The sequence below is a fragment of the Panulirus ornatus genome, chromosome 5, assembly GCF_036320965.1.
Source record: "Panulirus ornatus isolate Po-2019 chromosome 5, ASM3632096v1, whole genome shotgun sequence".
Lineage (NCBI taxonomy): Eukaryota > Metazoa > Arthropoda > Malacostraca > Decapoda > Palinuridae > Panulirus > Panulirus ornatus.
Genome location: NC_092228.1, coordinates 8,592,240 through 8,619,108, shown reverse-complemented (window position 1 = coordinate 8,619,108; position 26,869 = coordinate 8,592,240). Strand labels below are relative to the sequence as shown.

Below are 26,869 nucleotides of genomic sequence, written 5' to 3'. Positions count from 1 at the left end.
AGGGAGACAGAGGCAGGACCTGCAGTAGCAGCGGCAGGAAGCCGGCGATGAGGGGTCCTCCGTGACCTGGGAACAATACGTTCCTCCACTACTGTGGTTACAGTCGTCTGCCATTGTTGTCGTCTCTTTGTCGAGGCCAAAAAAAAATCTTCTGCCTCTCATACGTCATGCGAAACGTAACGTTACTCATACGTCATGCGAAACGTAACGTTACTTATACGTCATGCGAAACGTAACGTTACTCATACACGTCATGCGAAACGTAACGTTACTTATACGTCATGCGAAACGTAACGTTACTCATACGTCATGCGAAACGTAACGTTACTCATACGTCATGCGAAACGTGTTACTTATACGTCATGCGAAACGTAACGTTACTTATACACGTCATGCGAAACGTAACGTTACTTATACACGTCATGCGGTCCGAGCTGTGACGGAACCCGAGGGTTCTACGCTATATATTGGTCTCTCAAACCCCACGACCTCCTCTGGTTTCTTAGCTCGTCAGGTGATGATGGAGTGAATCCAACGTGTGATACGTCAGTCATCAGGGCGCCGGGGTCTAACGAAGGCCCTCTGTCACCTGGGTAATGCGCATGTCCCCTAGGGACCCTGGGTGACCACGGGCGACAAGAGTGAAGTCGTCAATTGTGCCCCAGTGGGCGCTGTGCACCTTGGTCGTGCTCACCTACCGGTGGTGCGAGCCCTCCTATCCTGGTGGTGGATCGCTCCCTGCCCGCACACTACCTCCTCCTCCTCCTCCCACGTCCGCTTCTTGTCCCTCCCACATTCGGCAATTTTCCTCCTCATTTGATCCTCCCTCCACCTCCTACCGTTCTCTCCCTCCTTCCCTCCCTCTCCCTTTACCTTCCTCTCTATCCTCTACTGCCTTCCCTTCCAGTCAGACCAGTACCCTGGGAAAGCCGTCCCCACCTTCAAGCAAGCAGCTTCCCACGCTAATCAACATTCGGTAATTTCCCAATTGCACGTCTGACAGGAAGAGACGAAAGCTGGCGTTTCTGTGTTTCCCAGGAGATCGTGAGTAAGGCCATGAACGGAAACATGATAGAAGAACGTGCCATGAACGGAAACATGATAGAAGAACGTGCCATGAACGGAAACATGATAGAAGAACGTGCCATGAACGGAAACATGATAGAAGAACGTAAGTGGGTGGTTCGGGAGAGAAGGATCGACTGATATGTGAACTCGGGAGACGTATGGGATGTGAGTTAAGGCGGGGGTGGAAGGTGTTCGGGGTGATTGCAGGACGTTAGGGTGGTGGGTTAGAGGATGTTGGGGTAGGTCAGCGGGGGTTTAGAGGATGTTGGGGTGGGTTAGCGGGGGTGACAGGACGTTGGGGTGGGTTAGGGATAGTCTGGGTGGAAGGTGAGGTGGGTTAAGGAGGTCTTTAGGAAAGTCCCGGGGATGGTGGGATAGTCTGCAGGATGTGAGGATATACACTGGGAGGGTGTGTTTGTGGGTGTTGGGGGCGATGGTTGGGTCAGGCAGAGGCAGGAGGGATGGGGGTTCCGGGCTAGCGCCGCCCAGGCTCGTTGCCCCAAAGTCGAGACGGACGGAGCACTCTGGCTTCGCTCGCTCCCAGGCACGGTCGCACCGCGCTGGCCGGCCCTCCCGCCTCACGCCATGGCTGGAGCGCTTGCAGTGTGTATAAAAGAAATACGAGTGCAATCATTACTTTGTTTTTGCAGTGAAAATGCTCTGATACTGGAATTCTAAGTGATCTTACCATGAAAGTTAATCATGGTTTGTGGCAATTCAAATCTCACAGGTACGAAAGGTAGTGTTGATGGTTTATTTTTGGACAATTGCGAAGGATAAACACAAGCAAGGGGTAAGATTCCTAGACCAGTGACGTAAAGGTGAGGACAATGAGTGAACACAGCCTTGCCCCAGCTGCGTGGAAATGCCTCGCTGTGTTATGTGCCTTTGTTGGCTCACTGAGGACGTACTGTTGGCCAAGTGAGGGTATGCTGCTGGCCCAGTGAGGACATACTGCTGGCCAAGTGAGGATATGCTGCTGGCCCAGTGAGGACATGCTGTTGGCCAAGTGAGGGTATGCTGCTGGCCCAGAGAGGACATGCTGTTGGCCAAGTGAGGGTATGCTGTTGGCCCAGTGGGGACATACTGCTGGCCAAGTGAGAGTATGATGCTGGCCAAGTGAGGACGTACTGTTGGCCAAGTGAGGGTTTGCTGTTGGCCCAGTGAGGACATACTGTTGGTCAAGTGAGGGTATGCTGCTGGCCAAGTGAGGACATGATGTCGGCCCAGTGAGGACAAGCAGATAGCCAAGTAAGGGTATGCTGTTGGCCTAGTGAGAACATATCATTGACCAAGTGAGGACATACTGTTGGCAAAGTGAGGACATACTGTCGGCCCAGTGAGGACATACTGTCGGCCTAATGAGGACATAGTGTTGGAAAAAAGAAGACATATTGTTGATGAAGTATGGAGAGTTAGACAATCTTTAACACAATCCAGGATGACGTGGGTGATCCCTGAAGAATTCCTTGCTTCCTGAGGATATCCTGTCCTCCTACAGGATCCCCCTCCCATCCTCTCACACTCCCCTACATCAAGAGGATTTCCAGGATTCCAGAGGACCTCATCCGCCTGAGGACACCTCACCCACCTCAGGAGAGGAGCTCCTTGCCTTCTCAGGACGTTTCCCGTCTACTGCAGGAGTCCTCCCCACACCTCCCGGACGGCCTGCTCACCCCGGCGAGGCGCGGGGTTGTGCCAGCTAACCCGTGGTGTTAGCTCGGCAACAGCCCCGTCAGTAGGCGATGGTCCGTGGCGGGTGCTGGCCCTCATAAGACCCCGTGGCCAGCCTGAGCGTGATGAGGGATCACATTAACACCTTCTGAATCTTGAATCTACATCTCCTTCGTAGACCGCTGAAGCGTCGTTATCAAAAGCAGATGATAGTGAACGGAAACAGGAAAATACAAAGATGTGACTCTGCCTAGTTGTGTGGGAGATAAAAGCGCGCGGTAAATGGATGTGAAAGGAAAATAGATATTGATCATTAAAGAGAGAGAGTGAGAGAGAGAGGCATTACCTGCGATGGGAAACAGAGGCACAGGAGGAAGGTGTTGATCCAGCGTGGGGGTAGAAGTCCCTCCACAGCTCCTCATCTTCGTGGATAACGTGAGGATGAAGATGGAGGCTTGCAAAGTCCTTGCTCATCTGCTGCTGGATCGCAGGAGCAGATGTCGCGTCCCTAAACAGCGTCTTCCACGGGGCGTGGGCGGCGGCCCTGGGGGACGCCTGTACCGAAGCGAGCCAGCCATCAACGCCCTGGCTCACGACCCCCCTGTCCTGGAGCCTCTCAACAACGCCAGGAGTCCCGGGTAGGATCCTCCTCCACAGTTCTCATCCTTCAGGCCATCTCAGACACACTGGTCGGTGTGTAGGGGGCTCGGTGGCTCTGTAAGCCCGTCAAGGTGCTGGAGTTAGACGATCGGGTAAACTTTGGTATAGAGGAGATATATTAACCTTACACGTTTCGTCTGTGTCTATATTACTATCTATTCGTGTCTATATTGCTATCTATTCTTAAGAGGCAAAGATACCTCAAGCCTGCAGTGATCACTGATCAAACACTACACACAAGATACAATTTTCTGTCATTACGCTCTCAAAATCTGTGGCATATTGTCTCGGAAAATGTGACCCCTTCATTAATCTTCAGCAGCAGCAGCAGACGTAAATGGTGATGTATGCTGTGGTTGTAATGCTACGATTTCATCGTTAGGTTTACGATTTCCCTGCTCGTACCGTAATAAACACGGGTGGTACTGCTACTGGAGTCGTACCAGAGGTATGCTTCCTGACTTCTGCCTTTTATAGAACACAGGTGAACAACAAGGTAGCCATCAGGTATGTAAAGGGAGGGCCCCCTTCATACACCCAAGTATAGACAAGTCATCATAGTATCAAACAACAGTAGATATCACAGATACGCTAAGGTACGCCCATGCGTACACTCCTATGGTCGTGCGTCTTGTGCAGACTGTGGCCACCTCCCTCGAGGCATGATAGACACACACCAGGCATACAGAACAGACGTCGACTGAGGCATTATGTGGTACCCCCGTGTGTGTGGTGTGTGTGTGTGTGTGTGTGTTCAACGATGAGTGTTGTACATGTTCAACGAACCTGGGGAGGTGATGTATCTGTTCAACCGGCGCTCTCTCTCTCTCTCTCTCTCTCTCTCTCTCTCTCTCTCTCTCTCTCTCTCTCTCTCTCTCTCTCACTCACTCACACGTCTTGGAGAACAACACTTAAGCCTCCCCAGAACCCTCTTGTACGTGATAATAACGCCCCCTTCCCTACCCTTCCTCCAAACCTACAAAACCCTATGGACCTTCCGTACGTAATTAAGTCTTTGAATTCCTCTTAAGATGAGAGTAATATATATACACGAGGGCGTTGTTAATTGCTGGTAATTAGACCAGTCATGTTCCTTCTTCCAACGTGGGAACTCCAAACAGAATTGTAGGTTTAGGTTGACGCCTTTGAGGTAAGGCTAACCTGCTGGAGGCCCTCGGGCTGTGTGGGGAGATGGGTGGAGTGTTACCTGGGAGTAACCAGGACCTCATGGGAGAACCAGTAAACAGAATACCTAATGGTCTGTTATGAGGTTAACTGCTGGAGGACAGTAATAGTAGGCTAAGTTGCTGATGTGTGTAGGTGGAGACGTGATGATGAAATAGATGGTTCCTTCCTGGCAACAACAGGAGATGGGGACAATATAGTGAAGAAGAAGGCTCCTCCCCACCCACCACTGTAGATGGAGACAGGATGGTAAAGATGAAAGCTCCTCCCCATCCACCACTATAGATGGAGACAGGATGGTAAAGATGAAAGCTCCTCCCCATCCACCACTATAGATGGAGACAGGATGGTAAAGCTCAAAGCTCCTCCCCATCCACCACTATAGATGGAGACAGGAAGGCTCCTCCCTACCCACTAACCCTCTGGCACAGTAGCCAGCAGGAAAATATCTATAAAGAGACGCCATGCAGTCCAGAAAGAGTACACTGACTTGGAAATTCTATATGAATAATTGAGTGGTAAACACACTCTGACTTGTATATATGAAGGATTCATTTTATCTTCGTATGGTACACTTTGATACTTATGACACCTCTCCTTCCTCCTTTTACAGCAAAAAAAACTGGGAATTCCCTTCCTTCTCTCGTCTTCCCCTCATCTCACAGCCTTTCCACCTTCGAGAGTCGGGTCTGTAAACAACCCTTGGAGCTCAAAAAGTAACTCCTGTGGTACGTTCGTGTTTTTACGAACTTCCTCCTTACCTTACCTTTCAACCGTGATGGCCACAGCTGGGGACGTGGTATTCGTCGGCTAATCTACAATGATCCATGTATCGTACATTCAACTAAACTGCCAGTTAGTATAGAATACATTTGATAAAACATGAGCTTTCCTTTGTTTCCATAAACTGGGCGACACATTTGACGGCCATAGTCTCTTTGTGTGTATATATATATATATATATATATATATATATATATATATATATATATATATATATATATATATATATATATATATATATATTCTAGATATACACTATTGATAATTATAAATCCGACAATCTTTCTCCTCGACCATAATTAAGTCGACAAAGGTGTGCCAAGCGCATTTCACGGGTAATTTCGATGGTATGTGGTTCAATCCCCCCTGCGCGTCGGTGTAACGAATGGAATCGCTTTCCACACACTCTGGGATCCCTCTGGTCGGATCCCTCTCCCAACACGACTCTATGGTGGGTACGACCGACCGACCGACCTCCCTATACAAGACGACCAGCTCGGTGGGGGGAAGTCGTGTGTGCACCGTGGCCACATCATTTTCTTTTTACTCGTCTGGATAATCCCATGACTTAACAGTTTTCTTTAGTTCTTTTGGCCTTTTATTCGCCCATCTGTTGGGGGTGCTGCTCATCCCCCGTCTCGTCTGGGGATCTGATTGTGACCAGCCTCTGTCCGGGGATGTTTCCGAAACCTCTCTCTCTCTCTCTCTCTCTCTCTCTCTCTCTCTCTCTCTCTCTCTCTCTCTCTCTCTCTCTCTCTCTCTCTCTCTCTGTACTACGAGTATATTCCCATGACATCTCACCACCCTCCTCCCTCTACTGACATACTCGTTGAAGCACCAGTACACACTCTGTGTCATCATGACAACCACATTGCCCTTCCCCCCCGCGCACCTTCACCTTCGATATTACACGAAATCCCAACGACAGAACCTCCCCCTTCGAGTGCATGAGTCCATCTACGTCTTCGAGTGTGGCGAGCCTTTTGAGTGTCTCCTTGAAAATACTTCTCCGTTTTCTTTCATTCACAACATATCACTGACGGGAAAGAAAAATGATATTTTTATCTTGTCTTTACACATTCCTATGAAAAGGATTTGAAGATAGTTTCCACCACTTTAGCCGATGGAGATGATGGCTATATCCCCTTGAGCACGACGGTACGACCCCTTGGAGCACGACGGTAACACCCTTGAGCACAGCGGTACGAATCCTCCTCGAACACGACGGTACGACCCCTCGAACACGACGGTCCGACCCCTTGACCACGACGGTACGACCTTCAGGCATGACAGGCCAAGCTCTTGGTTGAAGACCCTTAACCAAAGGGTCAGATTAGGTATATCGTTCCATCAATGCCCAAGGGTCGTTACCGTCGCACCGTCGCGCTCAAAGGGGTCGTGCGCATTATCGTACCGCCGGGGTGACAACACAACCAGGCCTCAGGCGTGTGTTCGATCATCCAGACGCATACATCAACGTCCATCGCCGTTGCTGACCGATACACCCGCGCCATCTCTGGTAACTTTCAGTACTTAAAAGACTAATTGAATAAGAAGATATAAACTGGATTTTATTTTTCAGTTTTAATATCTTCATCTTCAGTTTTCATATATATATATATATATATATATATATATATATATATATATATATATATATATATATTCCTATGAGTCCACGGGGAAAATGAAACACGAAAAGTTCCCAAGTGCACTTTCGTGTAATAATCACATCACATCACGCGCAAAATTGTTATCCTTTCCAATATATATATATATATATATATATATATATATATATATATATATATATATATATATATATATATATCTTCTTTTTTTCAGTGTGTATAAGGAAAAGAATTTCTTGTTCATGTGGTTGTAAACACGAAATTCAAGAAAATACGTGGCCTGAAAATCTTATCGAACTTATGTCAATATTTTAGATTTACTCTCAGTAAACAACAACAGAATAAGACGCCATTCAAGAGGTAATGGATTACGTAAGTCATTGAAGAGGTAGTGGATTACATAAGTCACTGTTTGCACAAACAAAAACAAAAAAACGTGGCCCGAAACACACACGGGAGAGTCAGCCACTGGGCAACCAATGGTTTGAGGAGTTCCATTGTGAGGTCACTTCAGCTGGTTCCCTGCTGGGCTGAGGCCAACACCCCAACACACACACACACACACACACACACGCACACACATATACGAGTAGATTTTGAAAGGTCAAGTAGAGTACACTGTGGTTAGTGACGTCATGTTCGAGGGAGGGAGGGTCGTCGTTACGTGAGGGATGGTCGTACACGTCTCGACACGACTACAGACGGGAGGTGGTCAGGAGGGTCGTATGTGTACAATACACAGGTGGAGGTGGTGTGTGTGTGTGTGTGTGTGTGTGGCTTTGGCTAACCCTAACAGCCCAGTTAGCCGCACAGGGTAGCAAGAGGTGATTAGGTCAATCAAGAGGTAATTAGGTCAATCAAGAGGTAATTCGGACAATCAGGTGATTCTACCACAACACATCATGCGTTACTTCACAATTCACAAATCTTGAGTCGACAGTATGAATTACGTGAGAGTCCCCCCCTGTAGTGTAATAGTTTACATACTATTCTTTTTTTTTACAAAGTTTTCACCGGGTGTTTGTAAATGACGGAGACATCTTTTACGTCGGGCAGAACCGAATGACGTAGCTTAAACCCACATTACGTCCCGACAGAAAGAAATATCAATGGCATTCAGTATCGACCTCTCGACTCAAAATCCGATTCAAAATGCAGAGTGGGTCCCCCCCCCCCCCTCCAGGACCCGAGACACACACACACAAACACCCACCCACCCACACACACACACACACACACACACACACACACACGCACACAAACACCCACCCACACACACACAGACGAAGTCCTCGTCGAAGTTGCTATACGTCTCCCCTCCTTGTCTCACGGGGCTTTCATTTCCCGACCGACACTCGGTCATCACCCGGCGTTTACCGAGTACACAGACGATAATCACCCAGCAAGTCCCCAGCTCGGTGGGTATTTACCGAGTATGTCCTCGATAATCATCATCAGCGAAGGCGTCGAGTGAGGGGGAGGGGGAAGATGATGTCCTCTTCAGGAGGGCTCGCTCCTGGTGACGACGGCTTCGAGGGCCTGGCGTCCATCACCTGCCTGCTGTATCATGCACGAAGTCTGGATCTTGATGGGGGGGAAGGGGGTGTCCCTTGGCGCTGCCAGACTGGTGGTGATGGGGGTATGTGGTGCTGTCAGCCTGGTGGTGATGGGGGTATGTGGTGCTGTCAGCCTGGTGGTGATGGGGGTATGTGGTGCTGTCAGCCTGGTGGTGATGGGGGTTTGTGGTGCTGTCAACCTGGTGGTGATGGGGTTTGTGATGCTGTCCGCCTGGTGGTGATGGGGGTTTGTGGTGCTGTCCGCCTGGTGGTGATGGGGGTATGTGGTGCTGTCAGCCTGGTGGTGATGGGGGTTTGTGGTGCTGTCAACCTGGTGGTGATGGGGTTTGTGATGCTGTCCGCCTGGTGGTGATGGGGTTTGTGGTGCTGTCAGCCTGGTGGTGATGGGGGTTTGTGGTGCTGTCAGCCTGGTGGTGATGGGGGTTTGTGGTGCTGTCAGCCTGGTGGTGATGGGGTTTGTGGTGCTGTCCGCCTGGTGGGGATGGGGTTAGTGGTGCTGTCAGCCTGGTGGGGATGGGGTTAGTGGTGCTGTCAGCCTGGTGGGGATGGGGTTTGTGGTGCTGTCAGCCTGGTGGTGATGGGGGTTTGTGGTGCTGTCAGCCTGGTGGTGATGGGGGCTTGTGGTGCTGTCAGCCTGGTGGTGATGGGGTTTGTGGTGCTGTCAGCCTGGTGGTGATGGGGGTTTGTGGTGCTGTCAGCCTGGTGGTGATGGGGTTTGTGGTGCTGTCAGCCTGGTGGGGATGGGGGTTTGTGGTGCTGTCAGCCTGGTGGTGATGGGGTTTGTGGTGCTGTCAGCCTGGTGGTGATGGGGTTTGTGGTGCTGTCAGCCTGGTGGTGATGGGGGTTTGTGGTGCTGTCAGCCTGGTGGTGATGGGGGTTTGTGGTGCTGTCAGCCTGGTGGTGATGGGGGTATGTGGTGCTGTCAGCCTGGTGGTGATGGGGGTTTGTGGTGCTGTCAGCCTGGTGGTGATGGGGGTTTGTGGTGCTGTCAGCCTGGTGGTGATGGGGGTATGTGGTGCTGTCAGCCTGGTGGTGATGGAAGGAGGCTGTGTAGCACCATGAGAGTGAAGGTCACAATGCTACTGATCGCGGTGATGAGGGCGGTGGTGTAGACCAGAGGGATGAGGACCCATGAAAGAGGGGCCACAGACGAGGTCTCTAACGGGCCATGGCCTGGGGGGGACGCTCCTGCTGTAGATACAAGGCGGTGATGACGACGATAATGTGTTGTAGATGTGGTAGCGAAGTGGGTACCGGATGAGGGGGGACGGTGTTCTTGTGACCTGGTGGTGGTGGTGGTGGAGGACTGAGTGTTTGTCCCCCAGTCTGTGCCTTCATCCTGTCTTACGGTGGCGGGGAGGTTTTGGGCTAACCGGCAGCGCCCCATGACGCTGGGCATCGTGTCCTACGCCTCTCTCTCTCTCTCTCTCTCTCTCTCTCTCTCTCTCTCTCTCTCTCTCTCTCTCTCTCTCTCTCTCTCGTACTGGATCTAATCACTAATGAGGTGAACAGGACGTCCCTTAGTTAACATCGTGTCGCTGGGAATGAGGAGTGTGGAAGGAAGGTAGACTGGTTGATTCTGTCCAACACATCGTCCCTTGGAGCAGATGACCTGCCTCGCGGCGCCTGTGAGTAGCTGAAACCTACGATATGAATATGAGGTTTCCATCTTGCATTGTGCATGGGTTACGGCGCTACCAAGAGTGTGTTCACAGACAGACAGATGCAGGGAGGGTGATGACACCACAATGTCCCACATACGCTTTTGTAGTGGCGGGATATAAAAAAAAAAAAAATCACGGAGAAGATGCAAAAAATATCTAAAGATGTTGGTAAAGGAGGAGTGTTGGGGAGGGAGGGTGAAGGTGGTGCAGTGCAAACAGCGAGACATTTACACAGCAGATGATGGTGATGGGTTAGACAGCGGCCGCCCGACACCCGCCCACTGGGGCGTCTCTCCTGCCCGTCCACCACCTGACGCTGCCTCATTCTCTTCCTCCTCAACACATCTCTTTTCCTCCAAGCTCCATTATAGGCAGGCAGCCTTTAGATGATCCACCCTTAAGAGCTTTTACAAACACACACACACACACACACACACACACACACACACACACACACACACTCACGAATGAACCCCTTAAGACTTCTACGAGAGAGGGAGCTCCCTTATAAAAGAGATGGTTGGGTGGACTTGTGTGTATCTGGACTGCCAGAAAGCATTTGACACCGCACCACATACAAGGATGGTACAGAAGTTTGATCTTCAGGAAGGTATAAGCGGGAGACTACTTCCACAGCGAGGCAGATGAGCTTAGCAGAAGAGACCAGAGTACCCATGCCAAAGAGGCTTTCTCGATGAGGTCAACAATGGCGTGCCGAAGGGTTCAATCCTGGGTCCACTGTTGTTCTTGACCTATGTGAATGACTCGGCGGAAAGGTGGGACTCCCATCTAAACGTGTTTGCAGATGATGCCAAGGTCATGAGGGACGTTGACAATGAGGAGGATCACATCATCTTGAAAGGGGACTTAGGAGAAACTCCAAGTCTGGTATGATATATATAGCCGAAGAAATTTCACCCGGCTAAATGCAGAGTACGGAGAGTAGGATACAGTGCGAGAAGGCTTCAGTGCGAGGACTATCTATTCGGAAATCAGTCGAATTTACGTCCAACACTGTACCCACAGCCTCAGATGACATCAGCAGTGAATAGTTCGTCGAAAGATGTATAGAGACAGAGCGACCAGAGGTTATCACGAGAACCTTGTTGACAATGATGTAAAGAAGTACTTTTTTATGTGCACAGGAATGATAGATGAATGGAACAGACTGAACGAGGGTATGATAAATGCAGACAGCACACAGAGGTGATTATAAAGTAGCATGACAGTAGAGAAGGCGTGAGAGATGGGGCCCCACGAACGTAAACTCCCCTGCTCCTTCACCGCAAATGAGTAATCACTGAGCGAGAGAGAGAGAGAGAGAGAGAGAGAGAGAGAGAGAGAGAGAGAGAGAGAGAGAGAGAGAGAGAGAGAGAGAGAACACAAGGGAGGTGTGGGCTATAATCTGTGAAGGAGACTCCGCCACACCTGCTGACACACTAATCCACTTCCCTAACACTGTAATGTTCCTAGTAATGATGGGAGCACTGCCTCCCGCCCCTGGTGTTCCTGCCTCCTCCCACTTCCCTGGGAGCCACGCGCAAAGGACCGAGTACCAGGGACGGTGGGCGTGCTCCCCTCCTGTATTACTGTCCTATACTCACTATCTGAGGTCATTATTTTTTCTCATTTTCCTCATGTGTTCCAGGTTGTGTGTCAGTGTGGATAACAATGTGCCTCCGCCACTACCCACCTCCCGGCCGCCTCCGCCGCCCTCACACCCACCGCCACCCGTGCCGCCCCACGGCCAGCCCCTACCGCAGCCCCCACAGCAACCACTGCCGCCCGTGCCGGGCCACCATCAGGAGTATCCCTCCCAGGCCCCGGGGACGTGCACCCTGCCGAGGAGAGGGCTGGTGCGGGAGGACCCTGCGAACCGCTTCAGGTCCCCCTCTAACCCCCCACCCGCGTCGCACCAGCCCCCACCCTACTCCAGACACCAGCCCCCAGACCCCTTCAGGAGGAGCCGGGGCCCCTACCAGCCCCCGCCGCCGCCTAAGATGGACACCAGGGATCCGCGGGACTCGAGGGAGTCGAGAGAACAGGACCTGAGGGAGCTCCGTAGCTCCAGGGAGCCCAGGGAGAGGGAAGGCAGGGACGTGAGACTCTCCCGCAACCTTGACGACACGAGAGACGCGGACCACAGGGAGGCGAGGGATCCCAGGGATCGGGACGCTAGGGAACACTGGGACGGGAGGGACTTCCGAGGATCTCATGATCCCAGGGATCACCAGGATCCTATGGCCGTCCGAGAATCCCGTAACTTCAGGGAGTTGCGCGAGTCATGGGAGCGACGGAACTCCAACGTGCCTCGGGACCAGTCCCACGAGGACAACTTGAGAAGTTCCTCGCTCCCTCGTCCAGCTCCGGAGACCTGGGTCGCTCAGAACAACAGGTGGTCGACCCGCGAACCAGATTCAGGGTTCGACTCCCTCACTTCCCCTGCCATGGAGGGTGGTCCGCGCTCCCTGCCCTCCCCGGGAGGCCAGAACGGACGGACGGTAAACCCCGCCGACGTCCCGTACTCGCAGTCGACCGAGGACTTGCTCAACGCCTCGAGGACCTCGCCCGTGTCCGTGTCCTCGGCCACAACCTCGTCGTCTGTCTCCTCCCCCTCGCCCGTCCAGTACCCTACGATCCGGGCAGCGAAGCAGCCTTGTGTCAACGGCGCCTCGCACACTTCGCCGCTCTCTCACCGGTCGCCTCACGAATCACCACGCCCGCCCAGCGGCTCGCCGCGGGGACTGGGCCCGCCTCACCACCATTCCTCGGCTGTCGGGCCGCCGCCACGACCTGCCTCTCCTGAGGGAGCCCTCCTCTCCGACAGCGTGTACCCCCAGCACGACACTCAGCCTCGTTATGCCGAGATCCCAGACATTATAGAGCCGAGGGGTAAGGACGACCGGCTCAGCCACAGACTGTCTCGCGACTTGCGAGACATGAGAGACGTGCGCGACGCGAGAGATAACAGAGACCTAAGGGAAGCCAGGGAACCAAAGAGAGACACAAGGGACCCCAAAGATAAGGAACCGCGGAATATGAGGAACAGCAGCGAACCCAGGAATAATAACAGAGACACGAGGACCTCGAGGGAGTTCAGGGACACGAGTTTACCACGGGATTTCAGGGACAACCGTGACTCCAGGACCTACCTGGAGGTGCGGGATGAGAGACACGCCCGCGAAGCGGAGACGAGAGGCGGCTACAGAGAACTTTCAGTCGACGTTGAGGATCACGACGTCGCCGAGAGCCGTCAGGAGAGGGTGAGAGGTCGGCGCGACTCCCGCCAGTACCCTCCGGAACGTGCCGAGGGAGTCAAGGAGGTGAGGTTCAGCAGCGACCCCAGCGACGGACTCCGGGTCCGAGATGTCCCATCGTACGACCGGCGGGACAGGGACGCAGACGGGGCCGACGGGCTTCAGATGAACGATGACCGAGGATCGTCCTTCCAGTCCAGGGAGGCGAGAGGTCAAGTGGACTCGCGGCGTGGCGACGGCTGCACCTCTTCATCCTCAGTGTCGTGGATGGAATGGACTCAGCAGCTGCAGGTGAGTGTCTGTCTGTGAGGGAGGGGAACCTCCCGTGGTTTATCGTGGCGAAGAGAAGCTCGAACTGACATGGTTCTCAGCTCCTCTCGTACAAAACTGGGTTGTCATGAAGCTAAATATGTCCTATACCCGCTGACGGTCAACAAAGTTAATCACCACACTTGCAAGCCATATACCCCTCAGCCCTCACACCGTAGGTTTACGGAGGTATACACCAACGTACTCATCAAGGGGCTTTTCCCTCCCGCAGGCGTACGTGGCGTGGGTCAACTCCCAGCTGAGGAAGCGCGGCCGCCCTCTGATCTCAGACCTCAGGAGGGACCTGCAGAGCGGCGTGGTGTTCGCTGACCTGATCGAGATCATCTGTAGGTGGCCAGGGACCTCCTTCCCTCTGCCTCCCCTTTTATAGTTTTCCCTTATTTCTATCCAGTCCATATAGTAATGGTAGATCTGAATAATAGTGAAGATGAATGCCAATCATACAGTAATAATCTTTTTCCAGTTAGTGATGATGTAATTACGTGCTGAGTAGTATAAATGTAAGTTCACATAAATATACATACATACATACATACATACATACATACATACATACATACATACATCATACATACATACATAAATGCACACATAAATACATACATACACATCTCTGTCTCACCCACGTGGTCTCGCGAGAGCCGCTCCTGTAACACGAGTGTCGTGTGTCTCCCAGCAGCTGGGGAGCGGGTGGCCGGCATCAGCCGGGAGGGCGAGAGCATCACGCCGCAGGTCATGCGGGAGAACCTGGACCGGGTCCTGCAGTTCATGGCGGCCAAGAGGATCCGCATGACGCACATCACGAGCAAGGAGGTGGCCGAGGGCAACCTGAAGAGCATCATGCGCATTATACTGGCCCTGGCGGCGCACTACAAGCCCCAGAGCGTCAAGACCTCGTCCCCACCGCACCCGCAGGAGGTGGCCGCCACCAGGCCCCCGCCGCAGCCCACCACACACGGTACGTGATGCAGAAGGCGTCGCAGAAGGTCCGGAGGGAGGGGTGATAATGAGTGCTTGTGTGTGTGTGTGTGTGTGTGTGTGTGTGTGTGTGTGTGTGTGTGTGTGTGTGTGTCGGTTCTGTAAGTTATCTTTGTACTTGTGAGTGGAAGTGTAACCCAGTATGGCCCTAACAAGACTTTTGTTTGTATGTAGACGTAAGTCGTGGTAACTTCCCCCTCATCTTCCTGACCTCCAGGTGTAGGTGTCAGTCTCCCTCAACTTTTTCCTGCCCAACAGATGTAGGTGTGGGCCCGGACGTGCCCTCCACGGCCCCTGAGAAGACGCCAAACCTCAGCACCAACAGACGGGCCATGGTCACGGGGGGCGCCGGCGACGACCAAGGGGCCCTCATGGTCCTCCGTCGGCACCCGAGCATGACGGGCGCCCCCGCCACACCCCGGGACTCCTCCCCGGTGTATGAGAACCTCCCTAGGAGAGTCGCCCCCAACCGGTGGGCGTACGACTCCCTCAGAGCCTCCCACAAGTTCCAGCTGTCGGGGCCTCACGGTCGCCGCCCTGGCCCGCCCGCCATGCCACCCAAGGCCAACAACCTGGACGAGTCCTCAGACGACGCGATGAACACGTCCTTCAACACGTCCTTCAACGCGTCCCTCAACACGTCCTTGGAAGGCGAGGGGGCGGACGTGTCCTCGCCGGGGCGCACACGTCCCGCCGCCCTGAACTTCTGGCAGGACCTGACCAGCCGCCGGGACCCCGCCAGCAGCCCGCCAGACCCGCCTCCGCTGCCACCCTCACAGCCGCCCCCTGACGACCCAGATAACCCCTTCAGGTGAGTCGCCTCACGACCAACACGAGGGCCAGGGACTTCGAGAGAGTGTCTGTCCCCTCGTAAGTGTACGGAGGATTCGAACTTATGCGCCCGGGGTCGAGTACATAAGGTTCGAATCCTGGCTGTGGCAGTCGGTCCACAGTCAACCCAGCTGTTCATCCTTCCCTAAGGGGTCGGGCGATAAATCGGGTACGTGGCATAGGCTAGGAAGTACTTTGTAACCAACTAATGTCTATCGTAGATACATACGTAAACGTTTTGGATGATGAACTAAGGCGAAAAAAAAAAACGATAAATAAGAATCAGTCATTAGTTTTTAGTAACGAGGTATTTGTTCCTGGCTAATGGCAGGTCTGGGCTTGGTGAATCATCTGGGAGGTACATCATAAGATACAGTATCTCATACCCTCTGTATAACTGATTTCAGAACACTACAGGATAAAAAAAAAAACGCTAATATAAATGAACGTAAAGGATAATTCTATTTAGCGTACGTTAGTGTCGTTGGGCGTTTTTTTTTTCTTTTTTATTTAATGTATAGCAATATTGTCCTTACCGAACTTTTATAAACTGTTGAGCAGAAAAAGAAATATGTGTGTGGGGCAGGAAGCGGTCGCGTCCTTTGTGAAAGCGTTAGGAGGAGGAGGAGAGGCAGTAGGATCTGAAGGAGGAGGAGGAGAGGCAGTAGGACCTGGAGGAGGAGGAGAGGCAGTAAGACCTAGAGAAGGAGGAGAGGCAGTAGGACCTGGAGGAAGAGAAGTAGGACCTGGAGGAGGAGGAGATGCAGTAGGACCTGGAGGAAGAGAGGCAGTAGGACCTGGAGGAGGAGGAGGAGGAGGAGGAGGAGAGGCAGTAGTCTACAGGGAAGCTTGATATATACGACAACCGTTGGGTGGTCAAGTGACTGGCCTCGGGCCTCTGAGCTGCTTTGGGTAAAAACTCTCCCCTGGAGGCGATGAATTATGAAGCGCCGTACGTTCAGTATTCTAGACTCGTCTGGGTAATCACATTAGCACTGGAGGATACCAGTTTTTTTCTTTTAAGTAATGATGACACGACTCTTAAATCTAAGTGCGTAATGGTTGGAAGATCTTTGCGACGATCCCGTCGTGCTATAGAATACCACAGATTAAAGACTCGAAGTCAGGACGTAATGCCACTCTCGCGCTGAGACTCGAGCCCCAAAACTTTTCGGTTGGCGACGCCCTGGCAGCGCAAGCGTGTGTTTGTGGTGGATAGGGATAGGCTACACGACTACCACAACCCCCCACCCCCCCAACACACACACACACACACACACACACACACGCTTTGAGGCTGAATAGCTCGTGGCCTTACAGCGCCGCTCCCGTAACCGGCCACCATATGGCGCAAATGTCCTATACAGGCGTTAATTCAACCCAAAAATCTGATCGTACCTTCGCCTCTACTAAACACAGAGCAAGAGGATTCAACCGTACGATAGGGGTCTAGAAGCAGAGTCGATGTGCGCTTGTTCAAGCTATCATAAAAAACCCCGAGCCGTATTTCACGCGACATAAAACGCCATGTTTTCAAACAAGAACCGCAAATTATCCCCTTGAATATTCTCAGCACATAGTTTCCCTTGTGTACTTAACCACGTAATTACACTCTCATCTGCATCTTCACTCATTCATTGTCGTCATTAGTCTTCGCCACGGTTTCGTAATAGGACTAGATGATGGTGTAGTATATATCTTGGTAAATCCTTACTCTAGGCGTGGGCTTATATATGAATATTACCTATGTTATTAGTCCCTTGCCCACACTGGAGGGAGTTCGAGGACCCAAGGTTATTGTGTCCTCTTATCAAGTTCTCTCTTCACAATAACCATGCTTAGGCTACGCTGTCACCAAACTCACTTTTCTTTTTGGTTAGTCTGCTGACATGCTGAGGAGGTGACCAAGGTCTTGACATAAGACAATCGACCAACACAACAGTCTGGTATAGGAAGCATATTTACACTCGCCCTCTCGCTCGCGGTGACGGTCAGTGGCCGCTGCGCCAACAGACCTAAACATTTTACCTTAGTTGGGTAAGCTGGAATTCAGCTTAGTATGAAGAAATTAGGCCTCTAGTGAATTGTGAGACAATCTATCTATTTCTTTTTATGTAACTTTTATCAGACCCTTAAAGCATTACGTACAAACAAAAGCCTAAGTCACATACACCACACACACACACACCACACACACACACACACGTATATTTGTATGGTACATAAACAATAGCCTATGACTACAATACACAGACGAAGCGGTTGCTAGAATAAGACGCCCTTCAAACCCCTTCCTTCCTTCCCGCAGGTACCACACCATACATAGGATGAGCGGCCGTAGGAAGCTGCCGCAGATCCCAGGCGCGGCAGGTCCTGGAAGCAGAGTCACCACCCCTCAGGAGGGCCAGGAGAGTCCTAGAGTCCCAGGAGACTCTCCCCTAGACCGCAACGACGAGAGACCCGGCGGCGGGGTGGGCGACGAAGGATCGCGCGAACCGGAGGGACGAAGCCAGAACTCCTCCCCGGCAACAAGCCTTGTCCGGGGACCAACCCTCGACCAGTGGTCCAGGGAGAAGAATCCACTCGACCCGTGGGAGCAAGAGGACCTGAAGGGCGTGCTGCGCGACCTCAACACCACCAGGGACCAGCTGTTGGCGCTCCAGAAACTGGTGAGTACCGGCCCCTCCCTCCCTTCCAGCCTCGCTAGTACACACTGCTGGGGCAATAATAAGACCATCCCCTAACCAGTTCTGTTATGCAACATGACCCGTATTTAATTCAACGTTTAACTCTTTCAGACATGAAATTTCCTCAGCTGGTGTATTGGATGATTTCTCTTAGTGATGGCAAGTTTTTTTGTCTTTTTTTTTTAATATATTCTCTTCTCTGAGCGCGAATGAGGTGCATGTTGACCACTAACAACGGAATCCAGAAACAGGAAAAATTAAAAGTCAAGTGACTCTCGGGACGCAGACCGCCCAACTGCAAGTTAATATGACTCTCCCCTTGACAGGCGATGAATTTCAGCTCGTTTTAGAATATCGAGGAAGATACACTCAAGACACAGTCGTGTCTTTGTGCTGCTTGTTTAACGAACCGAGGAATTGCACTCGGTCTAACGTGACACAGATTCACCCATGTCTCCAGCGTACGGAGAAATCACTGGGAATGAATACCTCTTGATTATTACCTGGTAGCACGACTTCACGGTGTGTCTCGACTGCATCTCACACGAGCTGTGAAATACTTGAAGACTAACCTTGTTATATCTGACGTGCAGGACGAGACCTCGAGACTGTGTATATTATAGATTTCACTGGAGGGGGAGGAGGGAAATTCAGCCATGTTTACCCCGAGACATTTTTCCCAGGGAAAACGGAATTTGAAATCATCCTTTCGTTTATTAACTCCTAAGTTTGAATTGATGCTGAAAGCGAGGGTCGTAAATGCGGTGAGCGGCGATTGTCGCGAATGCGTTCATAGAATTACCCTGAACACCAGAGGGTGTTTGATGATATATGCCGTTGGTGGTTTAAGATGTTAGATGTAGAGGGGCTGCACTGATCCCAGCAGCTGACAGACCTAAAGCCCAAATAATCAACATAAAAACGGGAGTTTTATATGCAGTGAGAAGTGAGTATGGTCTCATGATCATCATAAACTCCTGAAGAAGGTGAAGAAGGAGGTGGTAATTTCATTTTTTTTTCAGTTGGTGGTTATTACCTTAAACGGTGACGCCCTTAATGAGACCGGGTGTCGACAGATCAACAGCCCAGATAACTACCCAATTAACTCGTAATGGTATCTTAATATTAACTTTTTCGATGAAACAAGATTCTTTTAATACATTTGATATCAATGAGGGATTTCTTTTTTTCATCTTTTTCACTTGGTATGTATGCGAAATGTGAATGATACAGATATGACTGGGTTTCCGTCTGTACAGTTCGGCGTTTAATTTTGGATGTACGTGAAATGTGAATGCTACAGATATGACTGGGTTCCCGTCTACACAGGTTCGGCGTTTAATTTCAAAAGTAGGTCTGCGGGGTTCGTATCCCCACAGGTCCCTGGCGTAAATCGCAATGCAGGAAGCTTCAAATGGTTCACACCTTTAGAATGACAATACATTACAATCCTTGACCAATGGCAGTGTGACCCTTAAATCACATCAAAGGCCTAGGGCATCATCATAATTGAGCACTGTATAGCGTCCTCCTCAAGGGGAAAACGGACGTGTGGCTCATGTGAAGGGGAAACTTAAAAATTTAGGTTCCGTGTCACGAACGAACATTATAAATTGTCAACGTAGGGTTATGCTACGCTTTCATGGATAAAATGACTGAATTTCCCATCCGTTGAAAAGTTCTATGTTATTAATCACCGACAACATGCTGATAATCTAGTCATAATCATTTGGAGGTAGTGGTTGAGAAATAATGACAACATTTTGTTTAACAGTTTAGGGTAATACATCTATCAACACTAGGAGGTGCAATGACCCCCTAATTTTTCTCAGTACACGAATGAGTGATCTTGCCTGGGATCGCATTCCCCTCGTTACCATGTAACAGAGCGGGATTAGCACCACAAATAAGAGCAGGTTGGTTACCGCTAATGACATCATTGGGTTGGGGGCGGGGCGGAGGCGACCCACTCCACCCGTCCGGCCGTTAACGGTCGTGGGGCGCTAAAAACAAAAGAAGGTTAATGTAAACACCAACACCACATTTAAGCAAGGGAATATATTTTGTGTGCTTAGAATAGTCTACTTTTGTAGAAAACAAAATTACGACAAATTTGCAGACTTGATTTTACATAGGATATATTTTCCCCCAAGTATCTGGTGCATTTTGGCATTTTTCAAATAACCCATTACGTTACAGAGTCTATCCCTAACCTGAATATATCCGGTAATCGCTTGGAGTTAGGGTATTTGTGACTTGTTAGTATATCGTTACAGTGGATGCTTTGATGGCCATGTAACACCTGCTTCCTTGTTCACTTATCTGGTAACTGGTGTTACAATAAGTAACGCTTTGTCACACCACACCAGCCAGCTCGTTGGATCGACCATACATGGGCTGTGTTTAAGGGAGAATCATTTCTACCTGTGCTACAGGTAAGACCACAGAATACGACGGCGTCTTAAGAGAAGGAATAGTCCGCGCCCGGAAACCGGATTAACGTAAAGGCTACCCTACGTAGTAGCTCTGGTGCCCCACGGCCCTACATACACAGGGGCCCTACCTAAGCAGCCTTTTGTATCGTCCTAGTTTAAGATTTTTTTTTATATAGTTTCGTTGTGTGTACGAGAGGGCGCCTCGCATATTATTAAACCATAATCCGGTCTTGCCATGCATGGATGATCAGGGGCCTGGCGAGACGAACGAACATATCGACTTGGTGTCCTCCCTACGTCAACCTTCCATTCTTATTTTGTTAAAAATCTCTTTTTAAGGAAGGGCATTTACAATTGCGATTCACTTTTTTTATGATTTTTGAGTGAAGGGATGCATGACAATGCTTGGGAAAAAATACCAGGGGGGGGGGGGTGTTGTTGTTGTCTTGAATAACAGTTGTGGTTCCGAGTGAATACGCGCCGTCTCTTTTGATGACTTGAGATAGAGGGTGTTATATGACTCAACTGGAGAGGGATGGGTGGGCGGCGGGGGCAGGGGGGGTAGTTACCGCACCCCATCTGATGACCGCAGCATACCCCACCACACACCACCGTCTAAGACACACACACACACACACACCACATGCCCAGCCGTCTCAGCATCCAACTCGACCCCAGGCATCCAGCTCAGTTTAGGGGGTAAAAACAAGCCTTAGATTATCCACATTGTCGTGAGAGACCTTAATGGCTGTGACTGGCGGTCTACGGAGATGATACTGGTCATTAAGATCGGGTAATACGGCGTAATTACATGTGAAAAACTGCGACCCCTTTCGCTAAAATAAGGAGCGTCTGTTGACGAAAGCCAGGTGGGCGGTCGGCTATGGCGGCAGGGGCAAGGAGTCCCGATACTACGAGGCTCATTAGTCAGGCGAAGGTAATCGCGATTGTGGCGACTCTTAACATGAGTTTCGAACGTTCGTCGTCCCGTGACTTCAACTTTCGTCAGACTTTGGTGACTTTGAGGGGTTCCAGTCCGTGTTTTATATCATCTCTACAACGGGGTTGGCGTTCAAAAGGGGCGAGTTGTCACGTAATCTCGATCAAAGACTCGTTTTTCCTTGAATAAGTTACCGTGAATCTCTTCACACACGATGACACATGATTTCCAAGATATTTAAGGATATACTTTAGATTTAGAGGAACAGACTCTATCGCAAATAAAAAAAATAGGCGTATATTGCCCTAACTGCCAACTGCACACCTGGAACCCGGCCTCACTGGAAGGCAGAGTGGGTGATGACGGTACTCGGAGAGCAGTGGAGGGTACAGGCGGGTACACGCCGCGGGTACCGTCGCCATAACCCCAGAGGAATTACGACTCACAACACGCGGATCAAAGTGTCATTCTGACGATACATAATCATGATACAAACGACGAAACAATGGCCCATCCCGTGTGAAACACAGTAGACCAACAACATAACATAGCCTGTTTTTTTCTTTTTTTTTTTTGGAAACTGGCTTCGACAACACCAATTCAAAGCGACTTGAAGTCGCTGATCAAGTGATCATAATGGATTACCTCAGTGCCACCAGAGGATTATTACCCCCCCACCCCGCGTTCAGTGTCCCCACTCAGTGTCGATAACAGTGTGCAGTGAAAACCCTTGCGTGAGTTGATAGTGTCGAAGTGATTGAAAATATATAAGTGACGCTGATCGGGAGAGGCAGCGAGAAAGGTGCTATTGAGAATGCCCGTGATGATGATGATGATGATGATGAAGAAGAATAAGAAGGGAAAGGTGGACATACTACGTGTATTTCATTTTTGTGTACATAGTGTGATTATATTCTCTTAAAAAAAAATATTTTTCAGCTTCAGGACTGTAATTCTTGATGTGAGACTGGATGTGGGTTGATTCTTAGTATGTTTTGGGGAAAACCAGCATCCAGTTGTACTGTTGTAGATGTATTGTTAACAATAATTAATAATTTTTTTTTTTTTTGCATTCTATACAGGGAGCTTAAAATAGGCCAAATGTAGCAACGACATTTCTTCATATCAAAATTTCTTAATCTGCAATGTTTCGCAGAGAATATCCTTGAATATTGGCTAATCATATTAAATTAGATGACTGGTTTGGTGTAATCAATTTTCTTTTTTTTCATGACTAAAAAAACAAAGACGTGAGTACCTTCAGTGCAAATGCTACTAACAGCCAAAATTACTGTGGTGTATGAAAGCCTAAACTATACTTTTCGTCGGCAATGTGAAAGTGTTTTAAGTATAGATTAATTTTATAGAGTCTTGTTCTTAGTGACCGTGAACATATTCCCACAGAGTCCAGGTGAACAGTCTACACCTCCGCTGATGGCTTTCTTTAATCACGATGTTCAAAAGAGATCAGAAAATATGTTAACATTGTAGGGTGGAGTGGATTAGCATACGGCTCGCCTGTTTCCCCGTAAACAGTGGCTTCATGTCTGGCTAATTACTGTTCATTTGCATACTTATGACCGTTGTCGTAAGGAGGTTGTCGTTGTGCTCATAAGGCGGGGAGGGGGGGGGGGGGGGGTGCTGTGCACATTCATAATAGCGAGGTTGGTTGTACCGGTTTGCTGAGCGTGGGAATAGCAGCAACTCCAGAATTTTTCCCCAGTGAGCAACGTCTTCCCAGAAAGCATCGACCGGGATTCTTAAATTCATCACCGCAATCTTCTGGCTTCTTATTAAAACCAGATCTCAGAAATTTATTCACAACCTCATCACAATCACGATGAACAATACAATATCAACAATGGGTCTCAAGATTTCAAAACCCATGAAAACAAAAAAGGGTACCTCATTCTTGATCAACGTTGACCGATAAGTTATGAAGCACAAGAACATACTTGGAGCAGCTCCTTCCATCCCCTCATTTGTTTATTTTTAGTATATTGACAAATGGCCGTAGATACCATCATTAAAGCTATCGTCCCACCCTATCTTCTCAACGATGTCTTTTATAACCCTCTACGACTGATGTTATTGATCGTATTGTGTTAGCAGCTGTCGAGGCAAGATGATCACAACTGAGCTGATGCCCAAACACGAAGAAAACGGGAATCATTTTACAACCCCTTTGGCTTCCTCCCGTTTGTGGTCGTAACGTTCGAGCGTTCGTTCGTAAACCTCCTTGAGCGTCAACGACGGTACGACCCCTGAGCATGACGGTACGACCCTTGAGCATAACGGTACGACCCTTGAGCATGACGATACGACCCTTGAGCACGACGGTACGACCCTAGAGTGTGTATGATTATGCGACCCAAGGGTTCATATGATGGTACGGGTCGAGGGTCGAACCACTGTGCTCGTGCGGATGAAGGCAGCAGCTTCCTCTGTACGCCAAGTAGCTATGGTCTGTGTTTGCCTCCGTCAACCCCTCCCACTCAATATGCCCTTCACCAATGGTCGATTGGTTGTTTGGGTTTTAGGCCTATCAACGAATAGGGTCATTAAGGCCGTCAAATGTAAGCTACATCTCACCAACCAAATAAAAAATCTGAACAACTTTAGGAGTTACAGATAATTGTATGTTATATGGCCTATGTATGACCTATAATCACAAAAATGCTTTGTAACTAAACGAGACAAAACAGAATATTACAAATTCAGTAATCGTATGTGTAAGGATTTGTACTCAATTTCCCGTTATTGTAACTTCATTATCTGAGTTGTAATTTATTCGTAAATTAAATACATTTTCTTAAAACTTCATATTTTTTGGGGGGAATGTTAGCTCACCGTCTATCACGCTGAGGTAGCTGATTGGTTATAAAGAAACAGGGGAAGAATTCTAATTATTCATAAAGTTCGTTTCTACTGTGATGTCTCTGAATGGGGAAGAATGACCGAGGAGAGAGAGAGAGAGAGAGAGACTTACGGTGATCGAGATTTGGCCATTTAGCTCAATTAAATAACACTGCCCTAGGAACCTTTAGCTGATGAGTGGGTATAGTGGGGGTGCAGTGTTTTAAAAGAGTTCGCGCGTGTACTCGTCCCACCATCGCACCGTTACAGCCTTCATCGTCATATGACTCGGAATCTGCGCGAGAATAACCGATTTAAATAGCCCGCTCCCGACCACCATACAGGACGTCCATCTTTTACTAGCCATGATGAACTCACCTTCCGGAAAGACCGAGTTGAAACTTGGCGAGGACTTATGTTCACGCTGTTGCCGGTAATGTATTCATGGTTGTTTATAGTTGTGTTTTACGTCGTTATTTTACGTTGTTACCATTGTTCTTTTAATACAGTTGTGTTTTACGTTTCCCGTCGTTATTTTACGTTAATTGTTACCAATGTTCTTTTAATATTTCATAGTCACTAGTGATTGTGTGTCACTGTGATGTAGAATTTATCCTGCACTTCGAATCATCCGTTACGGCCAGTCATCCGTTACCGCGAATCACCCGTCACTGTACATCATCCGTTACCGCGAATCATCCGTCACTATACATCATCCGTTAGTCGCGAAACATCCGTGACTACATCCGTTACCGCGAATCATCTGTCACTATACATCATCCGTCAGTCGCGAAACATCCGTGACTACATCATTCGTTACCGCGAATCATCTGTCACTATACATCATCCGTCAGTCGCGAAACATCCGTGACTACATCATTCGTTACCGCGAACCATCCGTCACTGTTCATCATCCGTTAGTCGCGAATCATCCGCCACTGTACATCATCCGTTAGTCGCGACACATACTCTATTCCCAGCGCCTTTTTGGGAGTAGGGGTCGATGGTGGCGGGTGGGGGAAGTAAGTGAAACTTGAGAAAGAGTTCGGTGTCAAGTGTTTCGTAGTGAAACTTGGTGGTGTTGCAGCTGCAGACCACGACGGAGGTGGAGAGCCGGGGCGTCTGCACCTCCAGGGACAGCCCCATCATCATCACCCCCTCCAGCAGCGCCACCGCCAGCCAGATCTCCGCCAGCCTCGCCGCCGGCACTGACAGCCCCGCCGCCAAAACCAGCCACGGCAAGGACGACCCCAGCAAGACCTCCTCCCACAGCAAGGACAGCCACGCCGCCAAAACCAGCCACGGCAAGGACGACCCCAGCAAGACCTCCCCACAGCAAGGACAGCCCCGCCGCCAAAACCAGCCACGGCAAGGACGACCCCAGCAAGACCTCCTCCCACAAAACCACCAAAACCAAAACTTCCCACGGCAAGGAAAAGGCTCCGAGGGTTGCCCACGTTAGGGAAGATTCTAACCTGGAGAAATCCTCGAGGAGGAGGTCTTCAAAGGACCACCAGACCGTCTCCAATGACCACCGGCCCGGCTCCAAAGACCACCACCACCACCACGCTGTCTCCAAGGACCACCACCAGACCGTCGTCTCCAAGGATCACCAGGCCTCCTCCAACGACCAACAGACCTTCTCCAATGACCACCACCGGGCCGTCCCCAAGGACCACCAGACTGCCTCCAACGACCAACAGACCTTCTCCAACGACCACCGGACCGCCTCCAAGGACCACCAAGCCGCCTCCAAGGAGCCCTCCAGCAGCCGCAGGAGTCGCAGAGGCCACTCCCACAAACGCCACTCCCGTCAGGTAGCCCCAACCAGTCACTTTCCCGTCAGCACCTCCGGCAGATAGTGGATCGGTCGAACGCTTTAGAGAGAGAGAGAGTTCACGCCCCTCTTGGCTTGTTGTACACCTGCTCAGTTAACGACCCCCATTAAGTCTGTCCTAATCAACTCATAATTGGTAGTTCCGGCTCAAGTCTGTCACCCGAATGGCAACCGCTCATTTGGGAGGAAGTAGAGATGGCCAAGGCTTCATAAAAGTTTGCGTAGCACCAAAACACGACCCCTGCGCCAACCCTCCCTCCCGGCTGCAGCGCACAGTAACTACCCATCAGCCTGTAGTTAGCCCCATTGTTGTTTGTGTTTTTTTTGTAGGCCGCTGTACCCTTGAATCATAAAACGCGGAGAGTAAAATGTGTTGCTGTACTAAAATACTTAAAACCTTACTTGTAGACTAGTAGACATGAGGTAGACTTAAGAGGGACTTCTGAGGGTAGACTTAGAGGGACTCTTGAGGTAGA

The 26,869-nt window shown here is 50.1% G+C and overlaps 1 protein-coding gene across 6 annotated transcripts in view; it reads left to right on the top strand.

The window, feature by feature from the left end:
* The window catches only part of LOC139748076 (uncharacterized), a 117,438-nt gene that overhangs the window by 84,180 nt on the left and 6,389 nt on the right, over positions 1-26,869 (top strand). For 3 of the 6 annotated variants that reach the window (XM_071660707.1, XM_071660696.1, XM_071660683.1), the window contains 5 exons: positions 11,891-13,790; positions 14,041-14,155; positions 14,506-14,787; positions 15,066-15,618; positions 17,947-18,307. In XM_071660707.1, the coding sequence (XP_071516808.1) occupies positions 11,891-13,790; positions 14,041-14,155; positions 14,506-14,787; positions 15,066-15,618; positions 17,947-18,307 (3,211 nt within the window). Of the gene's footprint in view, positions 1-1,610; positions 3,381-11,890; positions 13,791-14,040; positions 14,156-14,505; positions 14,788-15,065; positions 15,619-17,946; positions 18,308-25,643; positions 26,156-26,869 lie in introns of those variants that run through there. The other 3 variants (XM_071660718.1, XM_071660702.1, XM_071660693.1) reach the window with 3 other exon arrangements.